This window comes from Athene cunicularia, assembly GCF_003259725.1.
Source record: "Athene cunicularia isolate RWA chromosome 3 unlocalized genomic scaffold, athCun1 chr3_part1, whole genome shotgun sequence".
Lineage (NCBI taxonomy): Eukaryota > Metazoa > Chordata > Aves > Strigiformes > Strigidae > Athene > Athene cunicularia.
In genome coordinates, this window is record NW_020799097.1 from 20,262,328 (window position 1) to 20,277,165 (window position 14,838).

The 14,838-nt window shown below is 33.0% G+C and overlaps 1 protein-coding gene across 1 annotated transcript in view; it reads left to right on the plus strand.

Annotated features, from left to right (window-relative positions):
• PXDN (peroxidasin) overlaps positions 1-14,500 on the plus strand; it is a 66,580-nt gene extending 52,080 nt beyond the window's left edge. The window contains exons 20-23 of the mRNA XM_026844026.1: positions 6,865-6,985; positions 9,439-9,571; positions 10,807-10,920; positions 11,549-14,500. Of these exons, the coding sequence (XP_026699827.1) occupies positions 6,865-6,985; positions 9,439-9,571; positions 10,807-10,920; positions 11,549-11,671 (491 nt within the window). The 3' untranslated portion in view covers positions 11,672-14,500. The remainder of the gene's footprint in view (positions 1-6,864; positions 6,986-9,438; positions 9,572-10,806; positions 10,921-11,548) is intronic.
• Positions 14,501-14,838: the final 338 nt, after the last annotated feature.

Sequence of the window (14,838 nt, forward strand, 5' to 3'; positions counted from 1 at the left end):
TAATAAATCACTAAGAAAATTCTTCCATGGAAGACTTGGTTCAAAATGTCAGTTATCTGTGTTAGACTAGGAGAAATAAATACTGTAGATTTTAAAGAAATCTTGTACAATTTCCCCCAGATATCATTTAATTCAGGTCTTAGTCTATTTTTTCTCATGGGTTTTATTTAGGTTATTCAGATTATTTAAACAATATTTACCATGTTTGCCATTCCCAAATAGATAATAGCTTATAAAACTCTAGATATGGTTGACACATTTTAATGCAAAGGCTTCCAGGATCTCTTCAAAATAACTCTGACGTATGCCAGAAGCACTGAGAGAAGATCAATTATCACTCTTCAAATGCTTTATCATAAGCAAATAAATAATATTCTACCAGTTCAGGGTAAGTTCATTTTGCCATGGTTCATGAAGTTTGACAGACAGTTTCACAAATACATTAATTATATAAATTTTGAAAAATTGTAAAGCTGTTCTGAGAAATTATGTGTTGATTCTCTAAATGTTATGTTATCACTGAGCCTTCTAGAGCAGATGTTATCTTTGGAAGGTCTTTAGAGTATTCAGCCATTCACTAGCCTAGTTTGTATTTTCATTCAAGAATGTTACTACCAGAGAATACTACTGGATGTAGTACAGTTAGACAACTGCCAAGTAAAAGAAATGTTAAATAACTAATGTTCTTAAAAAAATTGGTATCTGTATCCCCTTCTTCTGAACTCTTTTGAAGTCTGTGCAGAAGTTAATGAATTGCAAACAGAGGATGCATGGCTTGAACTGCTTTCTTGCATGGATAAATAGGTATAACGTTTTCTGTGGGAATCCAGGTTTAAGCAATTAATTTTAAAAATTTATTTCATTCTGTGGCACTAGAGACTTAGCACTGCTCTGAGGTGGGGGTATACACAGCATACATTCAGGAACAGCATTTACTTTAAGTTAAACACATTCTGGGTTCTTCTTTCTTTGAATTTATTATTGTTTACTATTTAAAAGAAAAAGTAAACCATTTTCTACATTTAAAATACTTCTGATTATTTTATAATTAATATTATTGTAAGTTAAAATTTAGAATACAGAATACTGTTCACTGCACGTTATGTATGTTTAAAAAGTAACCCATAAGTTCAGCTCTTTCAGCCTGGTTAAAAAACACATCTGTTTTTGTTGCCCTTCCTGTTTTTTGTTCAAGTCAAAATACTTTTCCACATGAAGAATAGAAAAACTTAGCTACAAAAAGCTACTAGTTAGATTTCCTGAATAAAACTAGTATTTATTTCTTACAAAGCAAAGCATTATTGCTTTTTATAATAACAATACCAGATTATCTTTAGAATTCAGTTAACAAATCATACAACAGAATTACTAGTTTATGGTGGGAATAAGGAGTTCCACATAAGTTTTTCTTATGGTTTCCTTCACTTTCTAACTTTTGTTGTCTTGTTAGAGACAGTGAGGAATTACTGCAGATTTACTGCAGCTCTTTATTTGAGCAAAAAGGATTCAAGCTCCAGATTTCCCAAACAAGAAACTTCCAGTGCTTTTTTTAGGCTCTCTAGAGAAAATAAAAGACTTTTGGTTTTTTTTTAAGTACTCAGTGTATACTTCCATGATTACTCTTACTGACTTTGTATCTCAGTTCTGAACCCAAAATGCAGAAAGGGTAAACCTCTTCCCTTAAATATAATCATAGTCTTATGTTTATGCCAAGTATTTTTTGTGAGACAAATTATGTAAAAGACTAGAAATTAGGTGCTAAGACATACTGGCTCAAATAGAAACACGGTTTTACTTAAATATGTAAATTTGAAACACATTCCATTGTGAGTCTTTAAAAGTTTCACTTTTCTTTTCTTTTCTTTTTTTCTTTTCTTTTTTCTTTTTTTTTTTTTTTTTTTATGAAAAATATCGTTAGCCTCTTGTTCTATGTCAAACAATGACCCAGGAGGAAGTGATTCAGACAAGATGCAAGTCATCCTCATAAGCATAAACTGATTTAGGAAGATTATTTTTCTTAACTAGTTCTTAGTTTGCAACTAACATATCTCCTGTATCAGATACTGTTATTTTTTGTTTAATTCAGGAAAGCAGCCTTATACAAATTATGATTAAACATGTTCACTGAATTTCATTAGAAGAGTTAAGACATGATGTGGGTACATTTATACATGGTCTTCTGGTAGGACAGATCTATATTTATGAACTCCTGCATTTTAAGACCAGACCAACAATTATGCCATCTGTTGCTTCTCTTCTGACCACATTAATCTTTTAAGCATTGCTTCTAGAAAGGCATCTACTATTTGTTTTAATGATTGTGCTTTATTGCAAGTTAAAAATTGTCTGCTTTTTACTTCTAGTATTATATTATGCACTTCTCATTATTCCCTTTCATCTTCAGTGAAAATACTGAGCAACTCTAGACTAAGCACTAAATGCTGTAGAAGACTGACATTTTAACATGTTAACAGAAGTCACAGTGTGAGACTGCAAGATGCTTTGTGACAATAGATCAAGAACTCTTCAGAATACTGAAATGAGCAATTTATGCTGAAAAATGTTTTCTCTTTACGCAGATCTTGTGGTTTGCTTCTGTCATGACATATATATTTTTGCTTTCTACAATCAAATGTATATTTTTACATTTAAATTTACACTTAAAGACAGTGTATATTAGCTTAATAACAATTCAGACTATGCCAGGCTACTAAAATAAAGTTCCATGGTCTGTAATTTTAAGGATTACATCCTTTTTTCTTTGGATACATTCAACATCATCCAGCATTTCTATATGATTACAATTTTTTTGAGAGAGAATCATTATTTTTGTTTCATCCAAACCAAGAATATTTTATCTTTTTCAGGTATCCATAATCAGTAAAATACAGTTCTAATTGATGAACTTAAAATAAGATTTAATCTATGACATTGCTTTGTCTTTGCTACCAGGGGTTTCATGTCAGTAGTTGCCATCCTTACTGAAAAGCAGGAGAGAAGCAATAGGCTGTCATTCATTGGCTTAAACTCAAACTCCTGAGTGAGCCCCCAGATCTAAGATCCCACCCTGTTGAAGTCCCACTGCAGGCAGTAGAGAAAGAGATGCCTCTAAAGGATAATTTAGGCTTCACTCTCTGTGCATCAGTGTCCATTGAGTGTAAAGGAAACTTTGGTGGGAAAGAGTCCTAATGAAGGTGTCTTAGTGATGTCTGCAAAACTAGGCAGTTGAAGAATTTCCTTCTTCCCTTTGGACTGTTGTTGCCTTTCTAAGACACTGATACCTTTACAGTCTAATGGACAGGTCAGTTCTTGGCATCCTTACTTTTCAAATTTCCAAATTGCTATGGATTTTTGGTCTGACTGAAATCATTTTTTCTCACGGATCTTTGATACTTATGCATGGTTCTGATTGGCAGAACTTTCTAACTAGTCTTGTTTAATTTTTCTCCTGGGGAGATTGTATTTGCTTTGGTTTGGTGTCAAGAACCTAACGGTTCTCCTTTATCTTCCTGCAGGCCATCCAAAACCTATTCAGATCACAAAGTTATGATGTGTTTTTAAATGTCTTTAGGCTATCATTAGCCATATATTAACAATTTATATAGTCATCTTCAGTGAATTATCTGGATATTTGCTTTCCCAATGATGTCTGAGTCTTGTAGTTTTGGTAGCATCAGTCTCTGAGCTTTGAGGTAGACTACAGAGAGCATCTTTTATTATTAGAATTCCCCAGTGTATCAGCTGAGAGGTGATAGTCTGGGTTGTCAGGTTGTCACTTCATCTGCTACCTTCTATATCATTATTTTTGTCCAGATGTTTAAATACTGCCTATGCAAAATACATCTGTTCTAATCTGAGCAGATCCCTGTTGAAATTTAGACCAACAAATTACATTTTTTGCTGCTATTTAATTTCTTATTCATTAGAAAGTCTGATTCAAAAGAAGAAATTAAAAAGTGCAGTGTAATATTGAAGGGTTGTGGCCTATTTAGCAATAATAAAACAAAGGTATTTTGGGTTAGGGCTTCATTTGGGGTGAAAAGTCTTTTTCTTGTGTTGTGTATTTTTAAGCAGCTGCTTTCTGAAAACATCTACTCAAAAAAATCTTCCAACATTTCAGACATTTTCAGTGTGTCTCCTCCCTTTTACTGCTCCCACTGGCATGACTATGATTTCTTAGGTACATTCAAATGCTTATAGTAATAGCAACTTAGTTCACTACAATAAATCTCAGAGAATTGAAGTGTAATCAAATAGAAGTAATAGTTACAGTATATGTGCTTTTGTGCACATTCTCTAAGTCTCTCAAGTTGTTTTGGTTTAATGTAATGTTAGATTAATTCTCCTTGACCCAGATTTTGAGAGGTGATTCACTGGGAATTAAGAGTGCTTCTAAATATCAGGGGTTTTTCTATCCAATTTGCATTATAGGTGCATTTTTAAAACCTTGTGGGATTTTCTAAAGATGTGAGCATGGTTTCCATATACAAATGGATTATCTTGACACTTTCAGTGTAACAATATCTAGTTTCTGGAAGAAAACATTGTCCATAGAAAAAAAGAATGCTTACGTTGCTTTTAAACATTCAGCTTTTGTGCAGAAAATGAATTGGACAGGGTATAGCTAATATGGGGAAATTTTAGGTAGACTGAAAAAAGCAGAATTTTAGGCACATTTTTCACATTTACTACTACTGCTTCTTCATTTAAAAAGGAAAAAAAAAAAAAAAAAAAAGAGAGATTGGTTTAGGCTTTCTGAAAGCTAGAGCATTCTGTCCTGAACCACTCAGCAATGGCAATCCTCTTCCTCATACCTGGAACAGAAACCAAGAACGAGGGTTGTTCATTTGTCAAGTTGACATATTAGAGTCTTTAAAAGCTACAGAAATGTCAGGTCTGTGTACTTGAAGCTGCCACTGAGCATATGGTTCTCATATTTACCAGTCTAAGGTGATAAAACCTTCCCAGGATTTCAGAACTTTGTTTTTAAAAATCAGCCTAGGAATAAAAAAACAATGGGCCATTGTATTACAGAAAAAAAGGTCTATATTATGTGAGATTATCTTAGCAGTTACTAAACAAAGGAGGATAGTAGAAACCTTTCACAAATTGCTTCCAAAAGAAACTATTTCTATGACACTCAGGAAAACTAAGCAGCAGATTGCTTTAAGAAAAAAAATTCCTCTGACCGAAACTAGTTTGTTTTCTCCGGTGTCCCTTCAGAGTGTGACCTCTTTTCTCATCATAGTAAATACAGAAGTATTTAAGGGTGATCAAAAATGCCTTCATACCAAGCATCTTACAGACACAGTGGTCTGTACCCGTCTGAACGAGCTTAGTTTCTGAGTGGGCAGCAAGAAGATTGTGTGAGAAACGGCAGAACACACAAGAAGAATGAACAATATGTCAGCAGTAAATATTGTCTGGTTCTTTGGTGCTGCTGTTATTATAGGAGGAAGGTAATAAACTTACTCAAGAATGGGACAAGCTGCAAGGAAAGAAAAGGGAAGGAGAATTGTGGATAAACTGTTCAAGAATGATCTGTAGGTATTGGTTTTGAACTGAAAATCAATCAATACTTTTTTTTTTTTGTGAGGTTCTTTTCTATCTTAATTTATATCAGCCCATGGACAAACTAAGTTTTTCCTAACAGGGAAATTGTAATAGTCTAATTTAAGTAAAAGTCCAATACAATTAAAAGTAGTCCAAGATACTTATTTTTGTCTAATCACAGAGCAACTTTACATTTGTTTCTCAAGTTGCTCCGTTCAACAGTGTTTTGAGGCTCTTCTTACTGACTTGAAACTTGTGCAATTATTTGTGTTAATACTTTAGGTATTTGATCTACCCACCGCTAAATTCCAGAAAAATACTTTCTAAAATGTTATTGACTTTCTGAATAAGTTTGTTCTGGTGCAAGTTAAGAGAAACACTCAGGGAAATTACTTCTTCCCCTGTTGAGTTGCGTTCATGGCTCATTCTGCTAATGCCAGATTTAGCTGGGATAATTCCATGGGATTCTGTATCTCAGCTTTCCCTTCTGTTTTCTTAGCAGGCTCTTTGCTGCTTACAGTTGGACATGCTGTTGGTTCCTGCTGCAGCTTGGCCCATTATAACTTTTGTTTTAAAGCTTCTGTGAACAGAAATGAGAAAGCTTCTATTTTCTCATTGCCTCTTCTCCAAAGCACTGTTCCAGTTTTGTTTTGTTTTCTTTTTTTAAATGGGACTCCTTCCAAATGCTCACTGGGTTTGGAAGGCTAAGTCACATGAAATAAAATTTATCCTGTGAAGACATCCTCAAGATCTTAGATTTCTGTCATGATTCTCAGGCTTGAGATTTTCACTCTGTGGCGAAAACTGTCTTAGGGTCTGTGTGACAGGTGACACCTTCAAGTCTCTCAAATTTGGAAATAGGACTGATCAACCAATAAAGTGTGTCTGTAAATGTTCTTCAGGATTTAATTAAGGATTCTCTTTCAAATGCCAAAAACCCCAAATAATAATGCCTGGAATAGATGAGAAAGCAACAGGCTGGTTTTTTTCTGTCATTGGTTTCCTCCATATGTAACTACCCCATTCCAAAAGCAGAAAATAATTAATGGAAATTTCAGAAGTGAAAAGAATAAAGTAGCATCGATATATTTTTGAAAATAATCTATGTTCCCTTGTTTCATATGAAAAAGCTGGTCTGTGAATAACCAAATTCTCTATATCCAGCTGGCTTAAATTTTGTATCTCTGAGACGTATTTAATTGCCATCAAACTCATTCCAGAGGGATCAGTCTGAGTGTATGATTTACCTTGGTCAATTCAAAAGACACTGTAAAACCATATTAATATTATTAATTTCTTGTTTAATTTCAGACTGCAGAACTAGAGGACAGTTTAATGCATTCTCATATCACTTTCGGGGAAGACGTTCTCTTGATTACAGCTATAAGGAGGACAAGCCCTTGAAGAAAATTAAAATATCCAAAACAGTAAGGTGAGATTTTATTTTTTATTTTAAAGTGTGTAAATACACGTGTTTTCAAAGTGGAAAGAAATGGAATGATTTCCTTGTAAGTGCATACCACTTTTTTCCAGTGTCTGCTTTCTCAAGTTAATGATTGATGTATTTCATTCTGATACTGCATATCTGCTAACAGCAAACCTTTTTTTTTCAAGCTCAAAGTTGAGTAAGACTCTTTGTGAATGACACAGTATAGTGCTTTTTTCTTCCTGTGCATTTCACAGAAAACCTTGGTAACGAAGCATAATGTGGGGGATTTGGAATCCCACATTCCTACTGTGCCTGCAGTAACCAAATGAAATTATTTTCTTTCCTCCTTGGAGCTGCTATGTCCTCTTGTAGAAATAGGAGGAAAACAACTGTTGACAATACTAGCATAAAAATTTGTGATAATGGTAGGTATTGCTCCTAGAGAAGGAATGAAGAACAGTACTGCTACAGTCTTGCTTATAACTCCCTAATCCTCAAAATACTCTAGCAAGGGAGTAAATAAAATTAGCAAGGAAGTCAGTCAGAAATGATCACAGGGTCCATACATTTTCCAGGGAATCAAAACTTAGAGTTAGCCGAATGAAATGAGTTCTGCTTGGACCAAACATTTCTTGTGAAGATCCTTCAGGCCAGGTCTTCTAACATAGCCTGTGTTCTTTGGGCAAATAAAATCATCTACTCTACAGAGACTACCAGGCAGAGTTTACCCACTCTGGCAAGGAAAGCAGCTAGACAGATATGTAGACAGCTAAATTTCTTTCAGCAAATACTCCTGCAGATGTTATAGCACTGAACAAACACCACCATTATATTTCACTTAATTGATAGGAAACTGTCCTGAAGTAACAGAGCCTTTAGATCTTTAGGATTTTAGACAAGAGAAGACAGCAACTAAGTATAAGCTTACTCATAGACAATAGAAAAAGAAAGGTTCCTTTAAAGTATTCGTTGAAGAAGGCTGTTTCGTCTGTCTTTGTAAGTGAATTGTTAGAAGCTTTTAAATTTACAAAACATCAATTCACTTTTTAAAGATGCTAATCCCATAATTCTAAAACTTTAGAGGGGGTTAAATTAAATAAAAATGAAAGCAAGAAAAAATAAATACTTATGCTTGTTCTCATTAGCTTGCTGTTTGACCCTGTTTCAGAAATTAAGTTCAAAAGTCTGTAACAGTCCAATTACTAATCAGGACTGCAAAATAGTAAATGTACAATATTTATATCACAAATAAATCTAAAGTAACCTCACTAAGCCCAGTCCTTTAACAGTCTCATCAGTTCTCATGCTCTTTGTATTTAAATTGCATTCATGGTAAGATTTTTTTTCTCCTTTTTTTTCTTTCTCATTTTCAATAACTTGAGCAGGTGGGGAAGATTAAAGTTTTTATTATACAGTAGCAGCTGGTTTACTTGAATTTTGGCATGTTATGTTGTTTGAAGTTCTTTTTATTTAATTTAGATGAAAAACTATGGAAACTAAGTAGCTTAAACACCTGCCAATAAGTGCTGGTTTAATTTATACAGGAAGATTATAAATTATGACCCCTATTATATGAGAGAGGATTTCTTTACCAGTTCATGCTTTGCGTATCCCTTAGCTCTGGAGAAGATATGCTAACAAAATAGGAATGCTTGTATGGATTCAAGGATTTTAATGTAATAAGTTAATAATTACTGTTATCTTTGGTTTTGAATACATGTTTTCCTAAGTGGTGCCAAGTAATATTATTATTGGATATGGAAATTTCCTTTGATAAATGTTTCCCATCAACAGATTGAATTGATTAACACAATTTAGTGCTGTACACCTCTTGTACATCAGGTGTCAGCTGAAAAGTGCTATAGACAAAAGACTCCAGATTTTATGTACAATAATCAGTATTGATTTCAAATATTAGTTGAAATGGGACACATGGATTTGTTCATATCTAAAAGTACTTATTATATATTTATGAAAACCAACTTTTTCCTTTCTAAAGTTGTATTTTTTTTTAATATGCACTTTGCTAATAAGCATATAGAGGCAGAAACTATGAATCTGAATGCAAAATGTGAATTTCATATTTGGAAGTAAAAATTTTTAAGACTCTTTCACTGTTGTCTGCTTTCATATTGGAAGCTCAAGAGGTTTCCCAGAGAAATTAAGGTGAAGCCCTACAGTGTCAATGATGACAACTTTCTGTCCCCGTGCATGAAATACATTATTTTTCTAAGTAGAAGAAATACCCTATTGCTAGTGATATGAACACTAATCCACAGCTCACCTGCCCTGAGGCTGCCTTCAGCACGAGTGCGTCTTTGTGTGCCGTTGTGGTTCATACAGTTCCTACATTTGTTGGTTGCTCTTCTTCTACATTTTTGCTAAGTGTTCTAAAATATCTAGCCGAACAAAAATCAGTTAGATGAATATCCTGACTTGGCATTCATTTGTTGCAGTTCCGTGAAACAGAGCAAATATTTTCATAATGCCACATCAGCATCTAATGAAAATACAAACATGCCCGCAGTGAATGACTTCAAAGAATTTGTTTTGGAAATGCAAAAAACAATTTCAAGCCTCAGAAACCAGGTAAGGTACTATAATGGATAGTTTCTAATTGTAGATTTAATTTATAATGTTTTCCTAACATCACTCCTCTTATGTTTTCAATATTTAGACATCCACTGCAGCCAAAACTCACCACATAGTATCTCAAAGAAAACACAACACATAACATGGTGTGTCGTTATTCTTTATTTCTATGTTCTTCTGAAATCAGACTCAAATATTCTCCAATTAGACCCTTTTGACTTCTGAATATGAAGTTTTGTGTAACCTTTGTGTACTAAACATGAAATTAGTCTTTCTCTAAAAATCTGCCTGTAGAATTGATTTTTTTTTTTTTTTCCTATCTGAAATGCATAGAATCTATGTAAAGGTATGATTAAAATGTAGACTTCATAAGTAATATTCCAGAGTACAGCTATAAACATAGTTAAGAACTAGATTACTTAGAGAAGACTTTTACAGTGTGGCATAAATAAGCTATTTAGAAAATCTCAGCCATAGTGCAATTCAGGTTTAAAAATATATACCATACAGGACAGACAAATGCGAAGTATGCCAGAATGTTTACCTGGATTAATTAAATCCATCCAGAGCAGCTTTTCCATGTAGTTTATAGGTATGAATCATGTATTTATTCACATAGTAAGATGATTCCATCTTTGATTATATTATTTAATCATTGCTGTACTGCAGCTTCAGTGCTCCCATTTTGACATCAGAAATGCTATGTTAAGACTTATTACATATTAGTCAGTTCTGGGGTTTTGGGGATGTAAAAAAGACTGAGGGACTGAGAAAAATTGTGTCTTCCTAATTACTGTTTCCGAGAAAAACACAATCAGCAAGATAAACTAATCATTATAACCTCTTTTTTTACATCATTAAAAAAAAATTGAGATCAAAGAATTTTTAATTGGTTTGGGGTTTTTTTTTTTCCACCTCCTTTTCATTCACACATTTTTGAAAGTTTAGATTTGTCTTTTCATATATGTCACATGTAGTTTGTTCCTCTTTGTATGCTCTAATTGTGTATTCTGGTGGTAAGAAAAATGTATCTTCTGTTACTTTTCTTTTGAAAGACTGTTTCCATACATATTACCTGTTTCTAGTGTTTAGCATTATCTCACTAAGTAGTGAGAAGAAAAACCCAGTCAAGTATTTATCATAGATTATGTAGCATAAGAGAAAAAACTGATATGCTGCACAAATAAAAAACTTTCTTTGATTCAATTAACTTTTTTTTTTAATGTTTTCAGATAAAAAAACTTGAATCACGCCTCAGTAAAACTGATTGCACTGATGAAAAGGGTAAATCATATTCCAGCAATGAAACCTGGAAAAGGGACCCTTGTACTGTGTGTGAATGCAAAGTAAGTATGTGGAAATCCATTTTGAGACAGAAATTACATTAGATTCTGCTTCTAAAACAGTTTTGTTCCCAATAATGTCTGGGTAATAGTTGCTAGTTGGTTTTTCATGGATCTTCAGTTATTTTGTGAAAAAATTTATATTGTTCAGATATCCCTGCCCTTGACACTGGTTTTCAATCCAGCCTTTATACACTTTTATTATATTTCCATTTTCATTGATGTATAGTTGTACTGGCAAAATTAACTGCAAAGTGAGAGACTTCTTGAAAAAGTGTACTAAAATGCATAAAAATCAATAAAAGCTCATCTAACTTAGTGCTAGATTTTAATTTTCTTTCATCATGTTGAAATTTTTAAAAAGATAGTAATAGAAATATGTTAGTACTTGGTATCCCAGAGTTTCATGCCTGAATATTGGATAAAATGGTATACTGCTCCATTAAAGATGGTTTAAAATAAAGAGCCTTCTCAGATGTAAATTTATGCTGGAATAAACTATGTGGACTTGGTCATAGTAGCCAAAATCTTAAAGGGGATGAGTTAGAACATTTTCTTCGATAATATAATAATGTATTTCTTGTTTGGAACATGTAGCTAAGTAGGTTTTATTACTTCTTTCCTGTCACAGGTTGGTCAGATTACCTGTTTTGTAGAATCATGCCCACCGGCTGACTGCGAAGCACCTGTGAAGGTTAAAGGAGATTGCTGTCCAGTCTGCTTAAAACAAAATATTAATAAAAAGAAGCCATAAGTCTGGTTTTTAAGGATTTAGGGTGCATACTCCTCAGATCATATCAATGCCTGCTGATGGCAAAAACAGGTAACTACAGTATAAATAACAACAGCAAGAAATCAAGATTTACAATATTCTAATGGTGCTGTAACAGTATATCATAATGTATCATTTTATTTTCTGCCCATGAAGGTAATCACAATGCAAAAATTAATGAAAGGGAAATTAGCAAACAGGTCAAAGTTAATTGTGTGTTAAACTTCTCAGGTTAGACAAACTCAAACTGGTGCTACTTTAAAAGAACACTGTCAGGTAGTTTTAGGTACCCAAAATGACTGGGCTTAAGACTTACTCAAAAACAAACACTTTGTTTCCTATCTTTAATTAGTAAAATTAAAAGTTTACTATCCCTTTTCAGTACCAGTCTGACTTGATATATAGCTCTTTGTTATTACTTAGTAAATGCAGGGAAAAGGAAAACTGTCACTGTCCCCAAAGAGATGCCATAGAGGGCCAGTTTCTACAAACACCTATGCATGGAAATTCCATTGAATCACACAATCATTTCTGTGTCTAGACCAGCAAGGAAATAAAGAAAAGTACACTACACCTTTCAACATCCTTTCATTAATTCAAAGAGTAAAATTAATCAAAAGTTTAAAACCAAAAAAGATAGAATTAGTAAGAAAATATAAACAATTGTAATTGGAAGATATAAAAAGCAACTGAATGTATTATACAGATCTAATTGACAGTGTTCCTCGTTCTACGAAAGCATACGTGACAAAGTAGCATTTGATCTTAAAATGAACATAATCCTTTTTGTCAAAACATATGTAATTGCTTGGCAACTTTTTTTTTTGTTTGTTTGTTTCCTTTATTTTAAACCATTGTAACAAGACCATTCAGTCCGGTTTTAAAGCATGCTTCTTTTGATCTCAGATCAGCTCACCTATTTGTATGGCCCTGTTTTGAAAATGTGAAAAGATGTCACATGCCATTTTGTATACAAAGATTCCTACTGATTCATTGTGCATATTGTCAATAGACATATGTTCCTGATTATATTATGGCACTGTTTGTTGAAAAAAAGAACAATCAAAATCAAGCATCATGATTAATTGTGGATTGACTACTTTTTCTGACAAGGTATTTGATTTTTTAATATTTTTTTTTTCCAGTTTCATCTAATGCATATGTATTTTTACCTCAGTATTTTTATCATTCATGTTAAAAATGGTCTGCCAATGGACTTTATTTCCCATTTAATAAATGTTTAACGTTATAGAGTATATTGTCTACACTAGCATTTCAAAGTTGTGTAGTTTTTAGAAACAAAATGCATATTTCTGACCAGGAATTATATATTATATTCAGTGAAGGACAACTATCATACCTCATTTTACAGCCTTTTTGTGTTTATTCAGAATTGATTCTCTCCCTGAATACTTAATATGTTAGAGTTTATGGCTCTGTCCTTAAATCCTAAATCAGGACTAACAAGAACCAGAGCTCTTCCTTAGTTATATAGTTCACTGAATTCTGAGTTTATTGTTCAAATTTAGGGAACAGAGATTTGGTTATCAAATAAATCTGCACAAAATTAACATTCTCATTTTAAACATTTCAGATTATGCAGACTGAATACTTAAATATTGTATGGTAGATCAAATACCTGTCTAATAACTAACCTAGCACAGCAATATGAGTTCCACTACAATATCTTGGCACATAATTTCTCTGATTACTAACGTTAATAATTTCTAAATTGATAAACTGATACCGTGACATACATCAAAACTTTGGTGTATCTTTAAAGCTTACTACAGAAACTTGTTTCATATTATGGTAGGAGCAATATGTACATGTGAGTGGTGTGTTAAAGGTGTGTGGTAGAGGTACACATGGAACTACAGTTTATATTTTTAAGAATATTTTAATTGATTTTATATACAATGTTTTGACTTATGTAATTTTCTATGTTAATACTTGTAGAAATTGTGTGTGGCGAGCATGTTTGAGTATCATATGGTTCTTAGAGGTTGTCATTCCTGTATTTCTTTGATACTCTGGTATTTTGTTGACTTTTGTTGAGAGTCCAAACCACATGTCTCGTCCTGTAATTCCAACTCAGATGGAACTTCCATTGACCTATAGCAGGAATTCCTCAAAGAGGAAGGATTGCAGAGCTAAACCAAATATTATTTAACTGTCTAAACAGTTAAATAAGGCAGTAATACATCCAGCTGGTTACTACTTGCATTCTTTTATTCCAATTTTATATTAAATAAACTTTCTCAAGATTTCCGCTTATAGGAGAAGAGAGTTTCCATTTATACATTATAAAATAATACCTTATATCTGATTGTTCCTTTTCTCCAGCCTCCAGAGTAAAGTGGGAGGTTTTCTTTGTTGTTCACTGTTTATTCATATGGTATATAAAATGGGCTTAGGAGTCTGGATATGCTTAAACAAGTGTAATATTGTTATTTTCTTCCATCCATCTGATTATAAACCATTCAGGAAAAACAGGTCTTCATCCACAGTTTAAAATGTAATCAGTCATGGGTTGTACTAACTCAGTTTTATTGCAGTGTCTGCAGAATCAGCATTGATTTTAACATTTCTGAAACAGTGGCCAATGGCTAGATGACTATTTCCTCAGTATCCACTGTGAGAATATTGCTGTAATATGTTGCAAATTTTACATATTTATTTTCTTTTTTTAATGTTACCTAAAACAAAGTCTTTGTTGTTTTTATTTTAATCAGTAAATTTACCAAAGAACTGTTTGCACTGTATAATGAATGCCTTTCAGTTAAAATAAAATGGGCCACATTTCCAAGTAAATTCCAAGTGATTTCTTCTTGTTACACGTGTCATTTAGATTATTTGCTGGAGATTCCAGTGTGTAGACTTTTATCAAAGATCTGTATTACTTATCTTATGCGGGTTTGTCATGATCAAGCCTCCATTTTTGAGAACTAAGCAACCAGCTAATGAATCATGTAGATTTAGTAGGTTCTTTAATATTATGACACACAGAGTTAAAGTATCTATTCACTATTCTCTTCTAGATGGGGAAAACTACATGTAGACTCAGAAAGGATATTTAAAAATACGCTTATTTCTTAACACAAATATTTATTTGAAAACTCTTAGTGATGAACAATTTTTCCCCATTT